The 21,172-nt window shown below is 42.0% G+C and overlaps 2 protein-coding genes across 2 annotated transcripts; both read left to right on the forward strand.

Annotated features, from left to right (window-relative positions):
• Nucleotides 1–8,174: 8,174 nt before the first annotated feature.
• On the forward strand, nt 8,175–9,686 carry ccndx (cyclin Dx). The gene is made up of 4 exons (XM_069676447.1): nt 8,175–8,429; nt 8,518–8,733; nt 8,959–9,288; nt 9,429–9,686. Exons 1-4 carry the CDS (start codon nt 8,175–8,177, stop codon nt 9,576–9,578), a joined length of 951 nt encoding a protein of 316 aa, XP_069532548.1. The 3' UTR covers nt 9,579–9,686.
• A 628-nt stretch (nt 9,687–10,314) lies between these two features.
• nucb1 (nucleobindin 1) lies at nt 10,315–16,772 on the forward strand. Its single transcript, XM_069676208.1, has 13 exons — nt 10,315–10,383; nt 11,514–11,649; nt 11,764–11,871; nt 11,989–12,121; nt 13,302–13,402; nt 13,547–13,732; nt 13,819–13,909; nt 14,005–14,063; nt 14,263–14,355; nt 14,442–14,531; nt 14,997–15,167; nt 16,103–16,238; nt 16,337–16,772. Exons 1-13 carry the CDS (start codon nt 10,334–10,336, stop codon nt 16,420–16,422), a joined length of 1,440 nt encoding a protein of 479 aa, XP_069532309.1. The 5' UTR covers nt 10,315–10,333; the 3' UTR covers nt 16,423–16,772.
• The last annotated feature ends 4,400 nt before the right edge of the window (nt 16,773–21,172 follow it).

Genomic DNA, 21,172 nt, shown 5'->3' on the forward strand with positions numbered 1-21,172 from the left:
TGGGGCCATTTTTATGTGGGTGGGTAGCTCATTCCACAATCTAGGAGCTACCACTGAAAAAGCACGGTCACCCCTGGTCTTATGTCTGCTTTTTGGGATGACAAGACGCAGCTGATCAGCGGACCTCAATGCTCTTGAGGGGGTGTAGCTGTGATGTACTGAGGTGCCAGACCATTTAATGACTTAAAAACAAACAATAAAATCTTAAAATAATTCTAAAATGGACAGGGAGCCAGTGGAGGGAGGCGAGAACGGGAACATAATCAAAGCCTTTAAATTCACAAAAATGAACATGATATTAGAGAACACTTCCTGGTATATTTCAGTACAATTGCACAGCACAGCCTCCAAAATTAGCATAAAGTTTAATTAATACATCTAAAACTGTTCTAACAAACCGAACACGGTAACGTAAAGTAGCATTTTTATTTGACTGCATTAGTTTAATTTAAGCTGTTTGGGCTCTTATTTGTGTTGGAGAAGCTGCTTTGAAAGACTTACATTGCAAGCCACCAATTACCCTAATGTGGGAGAGGTTGAAATACAGCAAAGCTACCCCTGGGAGAAATCTACTTTGGTTTTCTAAAGCTACTTAAAAAAGTATTTCAAAATATATATCAAAATGACTACACATGTGAGAGGAAATTATAGTAAAATAATTGAAAAGTGCGATATTTGTCAGCTTTGGTTCTGTAAGGTCCATCAGCTGACCTGAGTCAAGCCAGTCCTAACCATTACAACAAGTCCTTTTTAGTCAAGTTTAGTGCTCTGTCCTGTCTTATCTTTTAAGTCTTACCTTAGGCTGTCGTATTATTGTAATTATCCCTATCGACAGTCATTTAGTTCAGTCTGACAGGTATAACGTATGCATATCTGAATTAAACTGAAAAATTGCCTTGAAGGGAGCGGAGCTTGATGGTTAGATTAGGATACATCATGGACGTTTGTCAAAGAAAGAGAAGGGCCTTTAATTTTAAACAAGACGAGGTCGATGTTTTGTTGACAGCAGCGGAGGAGAGAAAATACGTTTTATTTATTTTTAATAATCTGTCTATCATTAAGTTGCAGTTTTCCTCCTCCTGGCCAAAAACCTCGAGTATTGCAGCCATCTTTCAGTTTAGCTAGTTTAACTACGTTTTTAGAACACTGTTTACATTTAGGACAGGTTATATGCTGTCCTAAAGGTCGGATTTTTGAGAGTTAGGACACTTCTGTAATATCAAAATCCCAAATGCCCAAGTCTTAAATATAGTTAGGAGCCTTTGTTCTGTAAAGACAAACGTCTGAAATGCTGTCCTAAAGTAAGATAAGGTAAGATTTCAGACTTACAGGATTTACAGGTTATTGTTTTTAGATTATTTTTTTGGCCTTTTATATCTTTATTGACAGAGGACAGAGGAACCCGGGGCAGCTGCTGAGGACTGTAGCCTCTGTGTACACTAGCTACAAATATACGGGCCCCGAATTTAACCACTGAACTGAACCGGCGCCCTTAACTGGGTCACTTTTAAACTAGCATGCAACAACTGTTCTGAAGATATGTTGATATATAGTATTAATAAATGACAATGTGAAAAACTATGAGCATTAAAAAACACAATAAAAAACTGTTAATTCAGGAGGAAAGTGAATTTGTGGATGAAATTGTAAGAAGCTGTAATTACATCAGTGTAACAGTAACAAGTGTTTGTTTATGTGCTGTCTTAACTTGCGAACCGGTTAAACTTTGCCCTCCCCCTCCTGCCCCCCTCGCTGCCAGCAGGTGTCTGTGTGAGGTGAATGGCCGGGGGGGAAAATAGGACCTCTGTTCTCCACTGTCCCGGCAAATGAGCTGGAAAATGAGGGGCGGAGGAGACACACCTCCTTCTCAGGACCCGCTGCACTCCTCTTCTTCTGCCCGTCGCTGTCTCCGTCCCCCCTCCGTGCGTGCTGTTTGAATACAGCTGGGACGTATGAATTTAGCAGGGTGCTTAAACAGGCCGGCGGTCTGTCACTCCCTTTACCACACCCTCCTCCCTTCGTCCACCCCAACCTGACCTCGGAGCCAAACTCACTCAGGCCCGTCATTCAAACTCAATCTGCTTTCAGCCGCTCTCAAAGCCTGTTTTATAGGCGAGGGCCTGTCGACAGCTTTAAAGCTCATATTCTCTCAGTAAAGCTTCAATCGACTGCGTGTCCCAGGATTATGTCTCTTCATGTTGTCATTACACCGGCTGACTCAGAGACGCTGTGATCTGCAGATTTAAGCCTCTGGTTTGTTCCTGAATACCAGGAGGAGTGTACAGATCATTCACTGAAGTTTAAATACTGATACCACTCTATGAGAGTACTCCCTGCAAGTAAAAGTACTGCATACAAAGTACTAACAGTCTGATGGTCCCTATTATGATTATGGTTTATTTAATTACGATGCATTTTACTCTCCTAGATATTAAAGGTTGTGCATCTTTTAAATACTTCATACACAGTTGGCTAGTTTGAGTTACAGCAATGCATCATGGTCTGTAAAATCTGGACGTTTGTAGTTTTACTGTCCTATCAGATCCCCGTATTTCATGAGCTCAGAAAAACAGTTGCGATGCATTTTACAGCAAGACGAGTTTAAAGCGTTTATTTAGCCTGTGGAGTCGCAGAATATTCACAACCCTTAAAGGAACAGCTAATCCTGAAGTCTTTATCCCTGAGAGTAGGAATATAAAGTTGCATAAAATTAAAGTTAAAGCTCCTGTGAGGAGTTTTTCTCTGGTTATGAAACGGACTGAAATTAATTCTGATGACTCTATATGAGCTACAAAAGCAAACCAGACCATCAGCGACAAGATTGATTATTTCTATATAGTTGTTTTTAATGCCTGAAACTGCTGGTGGGGGGGGGGGTAGGTGTCAGACAAAGCAATTAACTGCATGCTGCCTTTGATTACATTTTCCAGGGCAAACATTTTAAGTGAGTGATACGTATGACTGTTAAAGAAAAAAACGAAAAAGAAAGAACGATTTTTTTGTTTCTAAACCACCACTTAAGCATGAACAGGACAAAATCAGCATAGATGAGGTCCTGCTTTGTCTACAGGGGGCGCCAGAATCAACACAAACCAAAAGGTACTCACAGCAGCTTTAAGAACAGGACTCTCACTTTCATTCAGTTCTTGTATGCAAATGTATTTGGTTTGTGTAAAGGTATATATATATATATATATATTTCTACAAATTAACATTTCAGGTCGATTTCTGACTTCAGTTTTTGACCCCAATTTTCACGAAAGGTCCGGGGTGGTTCTCAAATTCAGATTTCAGGTGGAATTTTGGCCGATTTCCTGACTTCAGTTTTTGACCCCGATTTTTTACGACAGGTCCGGGGTGGTTCTCGAATTCAGATTTCAGGTCCATTTCTGACTTCAGTTTTTGACCCCAATATTTCACGACAGGGCGGGTGGTTTTGTCAAATGACGACAGGGGGGGGTGGTTTCTCAAATTCAGATTTCAGGTCGATTTCTGACTTCAGTTTTTGACCCCGATATTTCACGACAGGGCCAGGGTAGTTCTCAAATACAGATATCAGATCGACTTTTTGGTAATTTTATGACTTCAGTTTTTGACCCTGTTTTTTGACGACAGGGGGGGTGGTTTCTCAAATTCAGATTTCAGGTCGATTTCTGACTAAAGTTTTTGACCCCGATATTTCACGACAGGGCCGGGGTGGTTCTCAAATACAGATTTCAGGTCGATTTTTGGTAATTTTATGACTTCAGTTTTTGACCCTGTTTTTTGACGACAGGGGGGGTGGTTCTCAAATACAGATTTCAGGTCGATTTTTGGTAATTTTCTGACTTCAGTTTTTGACCCTGTTTTTTGACGACAGGGGGGGTGGTTTCTCAAATTCAGATTTCAGGTCGATTTCTGACTAAAGTTTTTGACCCCGATATTTCACGACAGGGCCAGGGTAGTTCTCAAATACAGATATCAGATCGACTTTTTGGTAATTTTATGACTTCAGTTTTTGACCCTGATATTTCACGACAGGGCCGGGGTGGTTCTCAAATACAGATATCAGGTCGATTTTTGGTCATTTTATGACTTCAGTTTTTGACCCCAATATTTCACGACAGGGCGGGTGGTTTTGTCAAATGACGACAGGGGGGGGTGGTTTCTCAAATACAGATTTCAGGTCGATTTTTGGTCATTTTCTGACTTCAGTTTTTGACGACGGGGGGGGGGGGGGGTTTCTCAAATTCAGATTTCAGGTCGATTTCTGACTTCAGTTTTTGACCCTGTTTTTTCACGATAGGTCCGGGGTGGTTCTCAAATTAAGATTTCAGGTCGATTTCTGACTAAAGTTTTTGACCCTGTTTTTTCACGACAGGGCCGGGGTGGTTCTCAAATTAAGATTTCAGGTCGATTTCTGACTAAAGTTTTTGACCCTGTTTTTTCACGACAGGGCCGGGGTGGTTCTCAAATTAAGATTTCAGTTCGATTTTTGGTCGATTTTCTGACTTCAGTTTTTGACCCCTCTGGTGTTTCATGCAAACTGTTACCCTGATTATCATCCAGTTTCATTATGTGCATGGAAACGTCTCACCCTGGTTTCGGGAAGCCTGATTTGTTATCACTCACATTGTTCTAATGTATTTATTGCTATTGTGTGTTACTCTTTCAAGTTATATCTTTTTTTTTTTACTTATTGGTCACTTTTTTTCATTCATCAAACCGTCTAAAGGCCAAATAAGTTGATATGAGTTCCAGGTTGTACCACTTTAAAATGTAGAAAAGTCCAAGGGGGTACATTCTTTTGCAAGGTACTGAACAACTGTTAAAGCATCAGCCGTCAACTATGAGCACATGAATTCATAACGTCTCCAGGGGGTACTTGTTAGAACAGTTTCATTGAAAGTGAAGAATTCCAGCGATGCTTCAGACAGTGTGTCCATCTGGCAGACGATGCTGCTGCTGCTGTCACTGTTCCTCTGTTATTCAGAGTCTGTGCAGAGAGGCCGCACCAAGATTACACTTTAAAACTGTGACGTAAAGATTGTTAAGATCACTTTTTTTTTTCTTCTGTTAGGGTTGATTTCCTGTTTATAATGTTTGATTTTTCTTTTTTTTCCCCTGTTTTTTTCTTATTTACGACAGCTCCACCGGCAGCTCACTGTGACTGTGATGAATATTAGGAATGTAACCAAACATATTTACTTAAACTGTACCAAGAATTTTTATTTGGAAACAAATAGTTTTAGTTATTTAAGTTGTACATCCCTGATGCCATATAATTTAAGTGTAAAAACTCAAACTGATAAACTATATTGGTTTTTTTCCTATTTATGAATTAGGCCTCATCAAGTTTTATTTACCTTTCACACAGTTTACAATGTTGGGTTGAATCTGGGTTGTACTTTTATTTTCTGCTACTTTGCACACCTACATGACTTTACGTCAGAGGGATATGGTGTACTTTATACAGTACCGCATGTTTTGACAGCTGCAGTAACTTTACAGAAATAAACATTAAATGATGAGCTTTTAAAATATGATGTGAGATTTACAGCACATTTGTGCTCCATGTCGGCCACATTCACCAGTGAAATGTTACAGACACATTAATGCTTTAGTTTGTGATATCACTTAGTAAGTACTTTTATTTTGGAGTATTTCTACCTTTACTTTAGTAACAGATCTGACAACGTCTCCCACCACTGTATGACTGAATATAAAGCAACAGTCCAATAAATAACTGTTTAACTTAAGGCAAAGATATTTTAGATATAATCCTTATGTTCTGCTCAAATATCACGTCCTGATTGAAGGTCTTTATTTTTGTCACTAATAATCCTGGATGTTCTGTGAGTCGTGGTTGAAGTTGCCTAGAGGATGAATAATTGATGCTGAGCTGGTCGTCTTGTCTCCGTGTGCTCGTCCATTTAACTCCTATTAGAAACATGAGCTGCCATTGAAGCCCTAATGTGTGAAGAGCCACCTGTAATGACTGTCACATACAATCTGTATCCTCCACTGGTGAGTGCGACCCCATTGTGACCGGCAGAGGAGTCCCCGGGGAGCGTGTGAAAAGTGTGTCTACCCCTCCAGTGTGTGAAGTGTGTGTGTGTGAGCAGCCAGCAGAAGCAGGCAGAAGGCCAGGGGCTGTTGTCTGACACTGATTTGTAAAGGGAGACAATACGGCTCATTGACCTGCCCGGCTCCACTGTCTGTTGCACATACCTCGCCCGGCCCTCCCCGCTGGCTTCACTGGCCTTTAAACACGAGCAGCAGATTGCCACAGGCACACAGGGAGGAGGGGGTCGCTACAGGTTGCTTTGACAATGAGAAACCTCAGGGAATAGACGAGCAGAGCCAAAACTTTGAAGACAAAATTTATAGAGAGTTTCTAAAACATACATCTTTTAAATCGTTTCTCAAGACTTAATTTTTGTGGTATTTTTGTTTCTTTTAGAAGTATTTTTTGCTTCATTGTCTTCTTAAATCCTGGTTCTAGTATGTAAAGCCACTTTGGAACTTTATTTTGAAAGGTGCTGCATAAATACAGTTTGTTATCTATCTTTTTTCTATGGTAAGAAATACAGGATGATTACAGTTTCAGCCGCCAGGTCATCTTCTTTTATCACCTAAATTTTCTTCTCCTTAAGATGTTAAACACCCTCTAAAAGTGGGCAGGGCTTAAAGTCCGTTTTAACATCATTGAATCTGTTTCGGCTCCTTATTACACGTTACAAACTAAAGAGTTAGACTACAACCAATAATTATTTTCATTCTCCTACTTAACTGAATCATTGTTTGGTTTATAATTATGGATTTAGCTTCTTGTTTGGAGGAAGTGTGCCGTAGTTTTGGAAAGTTTTGCCTGAGTTTGGTTGGTTAAAAAAGTCACCAAAATGCTCATCATAATTTCCCGGAGCCCAAAGTTGACGTCTCAAAAACTTTTTGTGCACAAACAATCCACAAAAAGTCAGTTTACCATCATATCAGACGAAGGGTCAGCTCAGGTTGGTTCAGCTCAGTTGGTAAAGCAGGCGCCCCATGTACAGAGGTTACAGTCCTCGATGCAGCTGCAGGTTCGACTCCCGCCCTCTGCCCTTTGCTGCGTGTCATTCCCACTCTCCTCTCCCAATATTCTGTCTCTCCTCAGCTGTCCTATAAATAAAGGCAAAACGGGCAGAAAATAATAATAATCTAATTTAAGAAGCTGGGATTTTTCGGATTTTTTTTGCTGATTCATTTTGATTAAATCATTTGGATACTTGATAAAATCCCACATTTTTCAGTGTTTGATTTTAATGTCAGACCTAATGAGGTAAAACCACAAGATTTCACTTAAAAAAAAAAGTTAATTTTCGGGGCGCCAGTTTAGCTCAGCGATTAAATTGTGCGTCCCACGACATATTTTACAAATATGTATTTATTTGATTTCTTGACCTTTGACCCTGATCATCAGAAATCCAATTTAAATCTCTCTGTCAATATGATTCCATGTATTAGAATATTAAGTACAAAAGTAAGAATTTAAGGGACAAAATATTCTGCCCCCAAATGAAGCTTCTGAATGTAAAACTTTAGATTAACACATTTCACTACATGAGGTTATAAATCTACCAGGAGGGCAGAGCATCCATCCTCCGCCTGACACCCCTCCTCTCCTCCTCACGCTGTAAACAAACACTCCTCCTTTTGTCATCCATTCCCATTGTCAGAGTCTGGATGTGACCTTTTCTCTCCTCTCACCCCTCGCAGCCTTTTCTTGTCCTCCCTTCTCTCTTTCACTGTCGAGCACAAGCTGTTGCTCCGTCCCTGCGGGCCACTCCCTCACTTGTCTGCCCCTCTTCCCTCCCTCCCCCTCTGCTCTCCTTCCCTCTCCCTCTCCCCACCTGTTGGAGCAATTGTTGCACGGACCGTATTGTTGTCTTCTTATTATTTTATGTCACTCACGAGGGTCCCCGCCCCTTTCTCTACGGCCTTCTTTTTCTCCTCCCCTTTGTCGTGCCACTCCCCCTTTTTCTCTCCCCCCCTGCTGGGTATAAAACTGAGGGACCACAGTGGAGGAGTGATATTCAGCGGGGCACCACAGGGAGTCAAAGGAGCATCCTCAGGTGCCAGCGGGACACAAGCTGCTCTCTTTCTTTCCAATTTGGACGTACACAAGATCAGATTTTACCCATAATCCTTTGCAGATGGACAGACCTGAGTGTGTGTCTCTGTGGTGTGAGGAGGTGGAGGATGACCAGAGCCAGGCCGAGCCCCAGAACCAGCTCCCCACAGGGGGCTCGGCTCAGCTGCGGGCCGCCTGGGACCCCAGCGTGTCGGGGCACCGTGTCATCCAGAGGCTGCTGCATGTGGAGGAGAGGTACATGCCCTCCACCCTCTACATCACCCTCATCCAGAGGGACCCGGAGCGCAGGGAGGAGCTCGCCAAGTGGGCCCTGGAGGTAAGAAACCTACTCTCATACTGCTCTTACTCTTTGAATGAGTCGTGTCGTCATGGCAGCTGTAAAAAAAGTCTTTTTTTCCCTCCAGGTGTGCTGTGAGTGCGGCTGCGACGAGGCCGTCTTCCCCCTGTCTGTCTCTCTGCTGGACAGGTTCCTGTCTAGCTCTCTGTCTCTACCCGTCTCACCGTACTGCCTGGCTGCCGGCTGCATCCTCATCGCCTCCAAGCTCACAGAGTGTGACAACGTGACTGCAGACACGCTCTGTGCTGCAGCCGAATACAGCTTCCTGCCTTCAAACCTGCGGGTGAGTCGGACACACGGCAGCCACACGTTAGGTTGATTAAGTCCTCGGAGTCAGAACTGTGGTGGAGTTTGAGCTTCACTTTTTGGGCTTATTTCCTGTTCTGGATACCGAATATCATCCTGACCTTTGACCTTGCTTGCAGTGGCTTGGGGTTGTAGCACGCTATACTTTTACATACTACATACACTGACTGAATTCTAAATGCCCATGTTTCCCCTCCCTCAGGAAATGGAGCGTGTCGTCCTCGCCACCCTCCGCTGGGACACAGCAGCCGTGACTCCCCAGGATTTCCTCCCGCATTTCCTCGCCTCCGTGGTGGAGGAGAGAGGAGACGGAGACAGCAGCGAGTCTGAGGAGGAGCCGCTCACCACCGTGCGGCGGCACTGCGACACGCTGGCTGCCATGTGTGCGTGCGACTCCCGCTTCCTGGGGGCTCCTCCATCACTTGTTGCTGCAGCATCACTGAACTGTGCCCTGCGAGGCCTCGGCAACAAGAGCCACACTCAGCTGGCTGTGATGGGCGAAGCACTGGCGGAGCTTTGTCAGACTGACCTGGTGAGTTTACCTGCACATTTTAAAGCTGATTGAATTTAGGGTTTTTGCAGGGGTTGAGAAGTGTAGGGATGTTTTTTAAAGTCATGCAAAATGTAGTAAGAGACAAAAATAATCATTAATTTCTCTGTCTTGCTTCCCAGGCAGTGCTGCAGTGCTACAGTGAGATGATCGAGTACGCTCTCCGACAGCGGCTGAGGAGTGGGCTCCAGCAGGGCCCCTCGGAGAAAGGTGAAGAGATGGAGAACGAAAGGCCCGGAACACCCACCGACATGAGGGACATTGATTTCTAAACACTCAGCCAACTATTGCATAGAGAGTGTGAATCAATCAAAACCCTCTCAAGTTAATCAGTCAAACTGATATAAATGTATTACCTCAAAATGCTCTGACATGTTTTTATATTTTAAGATAATTTTATTGAGTGATGTTTATTTATCATTTATATTTATTTGTGACCAAGTTTTGCAACTATGTGTTTTCCATGTGCCATATTTTATTATCTATTTCTATTAATTTTATTGTAGGCCTAGATGTTTTTTGATGCATGATTTTTAAACTATACATATTTATACCATTTTATTTATTATAACGTGCAATTGTTGCCTCTCTCCATGTTAATTTATTTCAATTTGCCTTGAGTTTGTGTTTTTGAACTGATATGATATACAACAAATCTATTTTTTAAAGCAATTAAACGTTTAAAACGTGTGTACCTACTTTGCATCAGTGTGTTATTTATTATTAGATATTGCTGCCTTCACTAAAGCTAGTAATTTTGAGCTCTAAGCTTGAGTAATTTCCCTGCTACTTACGGTGGGACATTTTAAACCCCTATTAGAATAGTGGTTATAGTAAATGTGTTTGAATATGCCATATTTGCCACTTGATTGTATATAACTTTCACTAACACAACTCAACAATTCGTTGATAGAACCACCCGTCATCACTCCCAAAGAAATAAAGAATTTAGGGATTTCCGATAGTTATGAACGCAGCATGTTGGACAGGGGCTGGATTCTCGTGACGTCAATTTTATCCGACGCGGATGCAGATCGTGCCTAGAGCATTGGATCTGTTATCAAAAACATACGTGCGGTAAGAGACGAGCTATTTATAGATGTTGTTGTTGTGACACATTTTGTATGTATTTTATATATCGGAAAGTGTATAGGACATTTTGTGTAGAAATCTTGAGAGGGACAACACAGAAAGACCTGTGCTAACAGTTACACCTTTCTGGAGCTTACCGGGAGAAACGACAAGATAGCAAAATCCAAATATATCACTCGTAAAATGTCATTGACGTTAAAATGCTTCTTTAAAAAAGCATTGATTTATTAATCACGTTGGTTGGTTGTTTTAATTTCACAGGTGATAACAAGCACGGACAGGTCAACATTTGTAGTGAATCATCCCCGGATCCGCATCCGTGTTGTCCTTTTTTAAGCTAGTTAGCCTACAAGCTAGACACAGACAAGATCATATAATACGTAAATATAGTATTTTTCTTTAAATCGTGTTTTATATTCCATTAGGTGAAATGTCTGGCGTCTTGAAGAACAGTTTTCCTGCTTATTGTGTTCATAAAAGCAGTTGTCCGGCTTGAAAAGGACTGCTACACCAAACTCCTCTTAAAAAATCGATCATTATAGCTGCCTCTTGAAAATATTAGTAATTAGAAACGTTTTCTCCTCAAAGTAAAGGTTTTACCGTTATCTACGTGTTCTGGTCAATTCGGCATACTATGTAGCTACATACCAGCCACCAACCGGTTATGCTAAAATCTAAATGTGATTTTCTTACAGTCACAAACCCAGCAGGTAGAGTTGAAATGCAGCAGTGTCAGGCAATTATAATCTAAACTTGGTACAATACTGTACCTCCGTTGTGCAGACATAAGACAATAACTAGAAAGTTCGGTATCTTGAATAAGAACAAACATAAATGGTATTTCATAGTTTGTATTTGTTGTCCTGAAATAGTCATAACAGTCTTATCTTGGTAAAATGTTCATACAGACAACTGTAGCCAGTGAAAGATAAATGAGGATTATTATTGAGTGAAGTCTGGCATATGTCAAAAACAATGATTGCACCAGATACTGCAACAACATTAGAAGACTGACACTGCAAAAACATCATGTTTTTATCTCCTGCCTCTTATGCTTTTCTGTGCTAAGATTGCACACAGTATTAATGTGATATTCAATGTTGGTTATTTTGCAGGAGGATGAACTTAAAACCTGTCCTGCTGCTGCTTCTTTCCATCTGTGCTGGGGTCTTGTCGGTGCCTATAGATCGCAATCCAGCCGTAGTGGAAGCTCAAGAGGACGTTAAAGAGGAAGTGCCGGAGGAGAATGGGGTAATCTAGACTGACTTGCCTCGTCATCATCTATCATTTGATGTGTTTGAAAATAAAAGATTAAGTTAAGATACTGATTGTTGTGAGTATAACCTGTCCTTTAACACCCTGCAGGACACCGGCCTATACTACGACAGGTATCTCAGAGAGGTGATTGAGGTTTTGGAAACAGACCCTCACTTCAGAGAGAAACTGCAAACAGCAAACACAGAGGACATCAAGGTCAGCGTTCATATCTTATTGTGTCTCTTCATTCTCACACATAAAGCTTTGTGGTTTACCTTTTTACAGGTAACACAAGTGTCTGATGTTTAAGCTGTTTCTTGTGTTCTCTGTCAGAATGGTCGTCTGAGTAAAGAGCTGGACCTGGTCGGTCACCATGTGCGGACTCGCCTGGATGAGCTGAAGCGTCAGGAGGTCTCTCGCCTCAGGATGCTGCTCAAGGCCAAACTGGACAGCACCAACATTCAGAGTGAGTGGGCTCGTTTTCCTGTTGACCCCTACAGAGCGCAGGAGTATTTCCTTCCTGTACAGATAGACTGAAGTAGATCCTCAGTGGAAAGTTTGATGTTTCCTGTAGCAAAGAGAGAGACATGAGTTGTACCAATGTTTAAGGAAATTTTGTCTTTTATAAATACTTTAATTATTGTTATTTATTCCTGTTTACTTAAGTAAACGTTATGTGTTGAAACATGGTTCAATTACCTTATTAATAAGTTTAAATGATTAGGTATTAAGTACTAAATTTGATCAAGCCTACTTGAACAAAGTAAACAGATTGAACTAAATAAAACAGAGTAAAGAAGAAGTTTAGTGTCTGTGGAAATGTAGTATTATTATTATTATAAGTATTTTTACTTGAGAAATAACTGAAAATATAATATGTTTGTTCCCTCAAATGATCTGCAGTTAAACCAAATATCAATTGCCACGTCTTCATAAAAGTAAAATATGTGGCAAAACAACGTTCTTGTATCTATAAAAACTTGACTTGTGTTAATTAGAAATCCTTCTGATCAAAGACATGAAAAGAAGATCCATACTGCTTTTATACAACAGTTATACAAGCAGCAAATAGTATGATAAAGTAATTTTTTGCTCCACTAACTCATGTAGTTCCACAACTTAAAGGGCCAGTTCGCCGATTTTCAACCCCAGTCCTATCATGCTATCATGAGGAGCTAGGAAAAAAATGCAATTTCACTCTGTGCCTTTGGAGGACGCTATCCGCTTCTCCAATGGGCCCTGGAAAACCTCCACCAGACTACGTAAAACGCGTCATCTGGCGGAGGCCAGGGAGCTCGCTAAACTAAACTTCCTCAATCTAGGACGCCCGCCTCCGACGTCATGTCTCGTTCAAAACTGTGTGAATAAATTTTAACAGGTCTGAGGGAATAAACTGAACTGAACTGAATATCAGTTTTTCCCAAGCAGAGCAAAAAGATAAAAGCAGCAGATGTAAAAACAAACAAACAAAAAAGATTACCCAAAGTTTTAGCGTGTAAAATGTTAGCAGTTATTTGTACAATATTAACTGGAGTGTAGATTAGCAGAGTTGTTGCCTGTATACAGAGGTGTGTTCAATCAGTGCAGGACATGTTTGAAGACACGTGTCCAGCATGTGTTTGACGTGTCGTGTCTCCGCTGTGAAGCCCTGCAGATGGACCACGCCTCCCTGCTGAAGCAGTTTGAACATCTGGATCACGGCAACCAGAACTTTGAGGCGTCAGACCTGGAGCTGCTCATTTCAACGGTACGACCCCTCCAGAGAGACAGGAAGATAATTCACCTCAAAGAGTGAAAGTGATATAACACAACATTCATGCATGATCATCATTCCACTGATCAGACTTCAGGGGCTTACAAGAGGGGGGTGGGTCTCTGGCTGTCTGTTTAGGCCACCAAAGACCTGGAGAACTACGACGCCGAGCGGCACGAGGAGTTCAAGCGCTACGAGATGCTGAAGGAGCACGAGAGGCGGGAGTACCTGAAGAGCCTGGACCGGGAGAAGAGGGAGAGGGAGGAGAAGAGACTGCAGGAGCTCAGGGACAAACACAGCCAGCACCCCAAAGTCAACGCTCCGGTACGCTCCAGTGGGAATGAGGTGGAAGTGAAGAAGTGTCTTAAGTGTGTTTCCCTCACTCATGCTGCATTTGTCCCAAACTTTAGGGCAGTGTCGCTCAGCTGAGGGAAGTCTGGGAGGAGACGGACGGACTGGATCCTCAGGAGTTTAACCCAAAAACCTTTTTTAAACTGCATGGTGAGTGACAACTCGGCTTTTAAAGCCTCTCCTTTTATACCACTAAGATTAAACCTATATGAATAAAGCTCCCTCTTCTTCTCTGCTTTGTTTAGATACAAATGAAGATGGTGTTTTAGATGAGCAGGAGCTGGAGGCTCTCTTCACCAAAGAGGTTTGGCTCTCTATGTTGCATCACAGCTTCTTAAACTCTGCTCAAACCTGATGTTTGGTTTTAAAATCATATCAAACCCGGATGATCATCTATTTGAACATTCAGCTGTTTAGTCTGCGTTCCTGCAGACTTCTTTTAAAAGCACAAGTTGTGAATCTGACAGCACTGACGTGCGCATCTGTTCCCTCCCCTCGTCCAGCTGGAGAAGGTCTACGACCCCAAGAACGAGGAGGACGATATGATGGAGATGGAGGAGGAAAGGCTGAGGATGAGGGAGCACGTCATGGAGATTGTGAGTCCTGATTCTTCACGTGTCAGCCATGAGTCATTCACTTTGTCTTTGACTAACTGGGCGTGTGTTTTTGTGTGTTTTAAAAGGTGGATACGAATAAAGATCGTCTCGTCAGCCTGGAAGAGTTCATCAAATCCACAGAGAAGAAGGAGTTCAATAATCCCAAAGAGTGGGAGGTAAGGTGCTCTGGAGGTCGGGGGAGTGGTCGGGCAATTTGCGGTTTGTAGGGCAGGACGAGCTGGGAACATGTTGAAGTTTAACGGGAATACCGTCCTTTTCCTCGTCATGTTACACACTTAGCTGTGTAATACGCATCTATCACTGATAGGCTCAACTGGTTTGGAGTGTGTACTAGAGTCATTATGTTCTTTTACAGCTCCACGGTGGAGTCACTCATCCACCTTCCTATTATTACTTTGTTGGGTTGCCTAGGTAACAAGAAAAGGTTGCAACATACAGTATAGTTGAAGTGGACAGTAAGATGATTGGTGTTAGAATACCTCAGGATCAGGAGGCTAGACTTTCACCTTAAGTTAAAATATTACGGGGCACAAAAACATCACCAGCCGAGATTCAATAAACAAATTTTAACAGTCGTGCAGATTCCTCGTGTTACATCCGTTCCCCTGCTGTCTCTGCAGACTCTGGACAAAAAGCAGGCGTACACGGAGGAAGAGCTCCAGCAGTTTGAGGCCAAGCTGAGGGACAAAGAGGAGGAGCTGAAGAGGAGGGAGGCGACCCTGCAGCAGGAGCAGGAGCTGCTGAAGGAGAGAGGGAAAGCTCTGGAGGCCCAGAGGAAAGAGTACCAGCAGGTGAGAGGCAGAACGCATCAGACGCTCGCAGAAGGTAAAAGAGGAGGATCGCCATCCAAAGGGGGTCATACAAAAAAACAAGACGGGACGTTCAAGATGACACAATAGACGATCTCAAACTTAAAAAAAAAAAAGAAAAGAAAAAGGGAATGAACCTGAAAAACAAAATGATTTTCTTGTGACTGACTTTAGAAACGAGTCTTAAGTTTGCTGAAATTTCAAAATCATGATGCAGGTTAGTAAAAAGTAAACTTTGTCAGGTCTGTCCTCAAGAGGAGAAGAAAACTTTTAAAATGCTCGTTTGTTGAACGGAGGCCGGATCGATCTGATGCATTCGAGGAAGTCTGGAAATCTAAACGCTGCACTTTTTGTGACACATATATATACTTTGTATATATATATATATATATATATATATATATCTTATCTGAAAATCTTTGAGATTATATCTTTAATAATTGCGGTTCTTTTAAAAAAAAAAAGTTTTTTTCTTTTGTCATTTTCACCTTTATTGAGAGGAAAGCTGAAGAGAGACGTTGGGAGAGGAGAGAGTGGGAGATGACACGCAACAAAGTCGAGGGTGAGAGTCAAACCTGCAGCCGCTGCGTCGAGGACTGAAGCCTGTGTGCATGGGGCGCCTGCTCTACCCACTGAGCTAAACCAGCGCTCATTATTGCCTTTATTAATTTATTTTGACTGATTTTTTTAGGAGCCGGTTTAGCTCGGTAGTTAATCGCGCGTCCCGTGGAAACTTTAGCCTCTGTCGTCTCCCGCGCGCGGACCTTTGCCGCGGTTCATCCCCACTCTCTCTTCCCCTGTTTCTGACACTATTTATTGTAAATTTAGGGGTCAAACTTGTATTATGTTAAATAAACTGCCTGTAATAAACTGTAGCCTGCACAGATAATAACTCAGCTGCATGCCTCCTCTTTCAGGCCGTGTTAGAGATGTCCCAGAGACAGAAGGAACAGCCGGCAGCAGACGGGCAGCCTCCCGCGGGTCCTAACGGAGAACTTCAGTTCAAACCGGAGACGCCGAAAGAAGAGGATAAAGAGGATAAAGAGGATAAAGGTAGAATATCTCTGAGATGTGATAAGTGTGGGTATTTTTAGCGTCGGTATGTTTTATTTGTCCTTATTAAGTGAGTCTTTCTCTTCTGTATCTCACAGGGGAAAAAGTCCCAGCTGCACCCGAAGCAGAAGCCCAGAATAATCTGCCTGCAGAGCCTCCACAGAATCTGCCTCTACACACTTAATGCAGCACGCTCCGACAGCCTTAACACACACGCACACACACACCACACGCAGAGGCATACACTGATTCTCTCTGACACAGATATCCAGATGGCTCCTACAGACGCAAACATGTGAACTGTATGTATAAACGCAGACAGACGTGGCTCGTGAATCATGACATATTGTACTGTGTTCATTTCTGTGCTCGACATCCGATCGAAGACGACAGATTCAGACATCAGAACGTTCATCCTCAGAAATCTTCAGTTTCAGTGAAGCTTTCATTGCCGCAGGGTATTTCAGTGTCAAATCATCAACATCTGAAATAAAGTCCTAATTTAAAACCACTGAAACAATTGTTGAACTGGCATTACTCGGCTTTGTTTTGTCCACAGGAAACTTTTCCCCTCCTCCATCTGCTTCCTCTCTTACAGCGATGATTGTTTCCCTCCGGTTATATAACCTCACATCTTTCCTAAATCTCTGCACTCTTGGCCAAGTTTTCTTATTACATTAGAGACCGTCATCTTTTCTTTTTTTTGTAGATTATTTTTTGGACTTTTTTTGCCTTTATTTAAAGGACAGCTGAAGAGAGACAGGAAATGTGCGGAGAGGAGCGAGTGGGGGATGTCACGCACTGAATGCACGGCAGACCGGGAGTCGAACCTGCCTCTGTACGTGGGGCGCATGCTCTACCAACTGAGCTAAACCAGCGCCTCGGAGTTCTTAAAAGTACAAATTTGAACACTCAAATCCTGCAGCTTGTCTGTAGGATTCAGTGATTACTATAACTACAGTATAAGGCTGTATAAAAGTCAAGATGCTGAACAAAAGCTACATTTAATTTTTTTATTTTTATTTATTTACTTATTCGAACAGGTTAAAAGAAAACAAAATAAATAAAATATACAATGTGCTTTGGCAGAAACACAATTAAAAAGACAGCTCTATAACAACATAGAAAATCATACCTTGTTCGAAAGGATGTAGGATGAAGTTAATAAAACTTATCTAGTCCTACCCTTTTATATATACACTTAATAAATGAAACAATAGTATGATATGTAGATGTAAGAGTAATTTTAAACATGCAGTGTACAGTCCTCCTCCTCCACAACGTCTCTGCAGACTCTCCTCCTGTCCTGGACTCTCACGGCCCCCCGGGGACCCGTCGCCAATCCTTCTTGTTGTCCTGCTGATGAGATGCTCCCCTGGCCGCCGCTCAGAGCATTCCTATCAGCATTCCTCTGACCCGCTGACCCGTCGTGACCCCGCACGGGGCCCCCTCCTCTCCCGGTGTCCGTGCAGCTGCCTCCTGTCACTCACTGCCCTTCAGATCAGCCGGATTGAGACGTCTTCAGGAAGCTGCCCGGACCATCAAAAGTCAGTGTTTATTATGACGCAGTCTTCAGAGTTCAGACCAGTGACTGTTTATGGTTCAGACCCACCAGAAGGCTTTTATTTTGAAGAGGTGGGAGTAAGTCACACATGTTTATTACATTAAAGAAAACTGTCATAAATCTTACTTATATTTGAGCCTCCTTCAGGACACTTTTTGGGTCTTTAAGAGAAGGACACATTTGCATGTCCTGGTGTCAAAAAAATGTTCGCCATTATACTTTATTCTGTAGCGTTGCAATAAGAGGGATACTCCTGGTGCAAAGTTGCGAGTCAGTGCAATGTCTGCAGTAAAATAATACTGGAAGATACCAAAATGTTTTTTTTATAGCTGATGTTGACGTGTGCAAATTAAATGTGTCTGTTGCTCTGCAGCAGGCATCTTCCACAGCAGCTCTGCAGCATTTGATCCATCTGTTTGTGACCAGAAGAGGCACTGAAGCTGTCAACACGCTGTCAGGGGGGTCTGTGAAGATATCATGGCAGGAGGGCAGCGCGCAGGGTGTTTACAAGGCAGGTTATCAAAGTATTCCGACACTTGGACATACTGACACTAAAGTAGTACTCTGACGCTTTCCTTTAGTGAAAGTGCTCTAACAGAACTTCAAAGTAAAAGTCTGACAATTCACACATTACTGTAGTAGAAGTATGAAGGAATTAACAGCAACACTTACTTCAACGTGAAAGTCTTCACAGTGCAGCTGCATTATTCTCAGCTCAGTGTGACTGTTACTTAAATGAAGAGGCCTCACAGTTTGTGCAGGAATATGCAAAATACATCTTCATATAGGAAATAATAAAATGAATAAACAGGTGGTAAAATAAGTAAAGTATGCATAAAACCTGTAATGTGACCGAGCAGTACACGCAGGTACGTTTTGGACTGTTCGATCTGTTAAAATATCTGTTACAATATTATGTGTGCTAATACTGAAACACATTTCTTGAACCTGTTTTACAAGGACAAAGTCAGTTATTGTATTATTGTGTTGATGTTTTATAGTTTTGCAAAAATTAATTATCTCTGCAGAAGTTCACACAAAAAAGGTGGAAAGTATCAAAACTCGCCCAGCAAAAGCGTAGAAGTCATCCGTGCAGGTATGACCTGCTGTTTATTCTCTCCGTCTTTCTCTCTTCTCCTCTCATATTTTGTTTTCTTTCTTTCCTCTTAAGTATTTTCCGCACATTTAATCTGAATGCACTTTGAATTTCACTGACGTCTCCTCTGTACATCACCCTCTCTGAAGGGGACATTACGTCACCTCCTCCTCCCCTCCTCCTCCCCCTCCTGTCAGTCACTACCTCGAAGTTTAAGCCCCGCCTCTCTTAACATCTGATTGGTTCACACACCAAACCTGTCATGACGGGTAACGGTGACTGGTACAGTTTTACAGACATGTCAGTCACTCTTCTGACATGAGCAGTGGGTCATTTAATCATGAGGAAGAAATATGTCTCAATTTCAGTCCTCATAATAATTTAAATCCTCTTAAATGTTCCAAATTTTCGCCTGATTTTAAACTTTTAACCAGTTCTGGTCATTTTTAAGTTGTTTATTTCAAAGTGTGACCTTTCAAAAGTTCCTCACAATCTTCAGTTATACAAAAAAACCTGTGAATCCATAATGGTTGTCTAAAATCCAGACCTTTGGCCTTAAACCTAGTGGTAGTAGTGTATTGCAGTTCCCTGATCAGGCCAACAGAGGGTACAATTGTTTAATTATTTTAGCAAGTTTCTTGTAACACGCAGTAAGAATAAATTGAGAACGTGACTCTCACGCGAATGATCATATAAAGCGCATTTTTAATGTGTGTTCAAAGGTGAAAAAGTGCAACAAGGTGCAGCCAGAAGTCAGTGTAATAATGTTAGAGGGTAATTTTGTGATAGCCGGCAAAAGACTGTTTCTTTAAGACCCAGCATATTCCCGAGGAGGAGAGAGGTGAGGGAAGATAGACGACGCGATGTCTTCAAGTTACACAGAAACACCAGGGAGAGCGCCGGAAGCAGTATCCGTTGACTTCAGAATAAAGTTTCAACTTTTTCAGTAGGCTAATAACTTACAGGATGGTACAATATTGCTCTTTCTCAACATAATATGTATTTCCACGAGGATTATTGAAATAACCAGTGTGTCATTGACACCTGTTTTAGATTGTATATTTCCTGTTGCATTTCCTGTAAATCAGTGTTTTGGCTTTCAAAGCAAAGCAATGTTTACTCACAAACAAATGACACAAATTGTTTTTATATGTCTAGTTGTTAGCAGTTTTACCAAAAAGTGATGTTTTTTATAAAGACTGTTTAATCTTAATATGCTTTAAAAGCCTAATGGGGAAAACTAGTATTTTACTAGGAATTATTATTCAATTGATAGCTCAAAGATTTAACTAAAACTACCGAAACTACAAATATGTGCAGTGCATGCAACGTATGTTTTCTGGCGTTACAGTTGCTCTGACACAGAGGGAAGCATGAAGAAATATGGGAAATATAAATCGGTCTAAGAAATATGTCACGTATGTACAGTATATATACAATAATAAGAAACAAAGATAACATATAGAAATACTCAGAAATGGGAAATGGGCTATGTTGTGATCAGTGAAATACTAGTGAAAATACAATATAAAGGGAAAATGTATGCACATTCAATGGGGCTATTAAAAAAAAAATTCAGCCGATATATAAGTGGACTTTACAATTTTAAAATAATTAAACTTTTATTATACCAGCTGTTTCGGATAGCACATTTTATTCTGAAAGTCTTGACCGGATGCAGTCTGCATTTCCGGCGTGTAGCTTGACGCAGAGGCTGAGGCGAGCCGTCGCTCCCACAGCAGAGCGAGAGGGAGGGGATGGGGCAGGCTGGTAACCGGGCTGTAACGGGGATAAGCTGCAGCCTCCGTTTCTCAGATGCTCTGATGGAGTGAACCGGGCAACGATGCGCGTTTCTGTCCGTTCTCTGTCGATCATGGAGAGGGTAAGAACCACTAACCGTCCGGTGGCGGCTCAGATCCACGGTGATGCACGGTGCACAGATCTAGCCGTGCATTACACCATCCAGCTGTTTTTATGGGTGGGGGGGAGGCAGGGTGGTGTGGGGAGGGGAGGGGGGCAGTGGGGTGTTGATAGGAAATAGACGCCTTGCAGACGGAGTAAAGCCACAGCGGCGCAGCGTTATCCGACATTTAGCCTAATCATATTACAATAAATAACCCAATTGCGTAATATCTTGTGATTCAATCTGTTAATTAGGCCTACATCATTTACAGGATGATTGGCACCTCCCACCATGATGTGATAGCGATGTGAGGCTATCCTGTACAGCCCGAGATTCTTTAAAAATAGGCTGTTTTATCCCCATTTAGGCCT

Source organism: Semicossyphus pulcher, unplaced genomic scaffold (assembly GCF_022749685.1).
Source record: "Semicossyphus pulcher isolate SPU_LCO1_2020_fin unplaced genomic scaffold, fSemPul1.0.p SCAF_25, whole genome shotgun sequence".
Classification (NCBI taxonomy): Eukaryota; Metazoa; Chordata; class Actinopteri; order Labriformes; family Labridae; genus Semicossyphus; species Semicossyphus pulcher.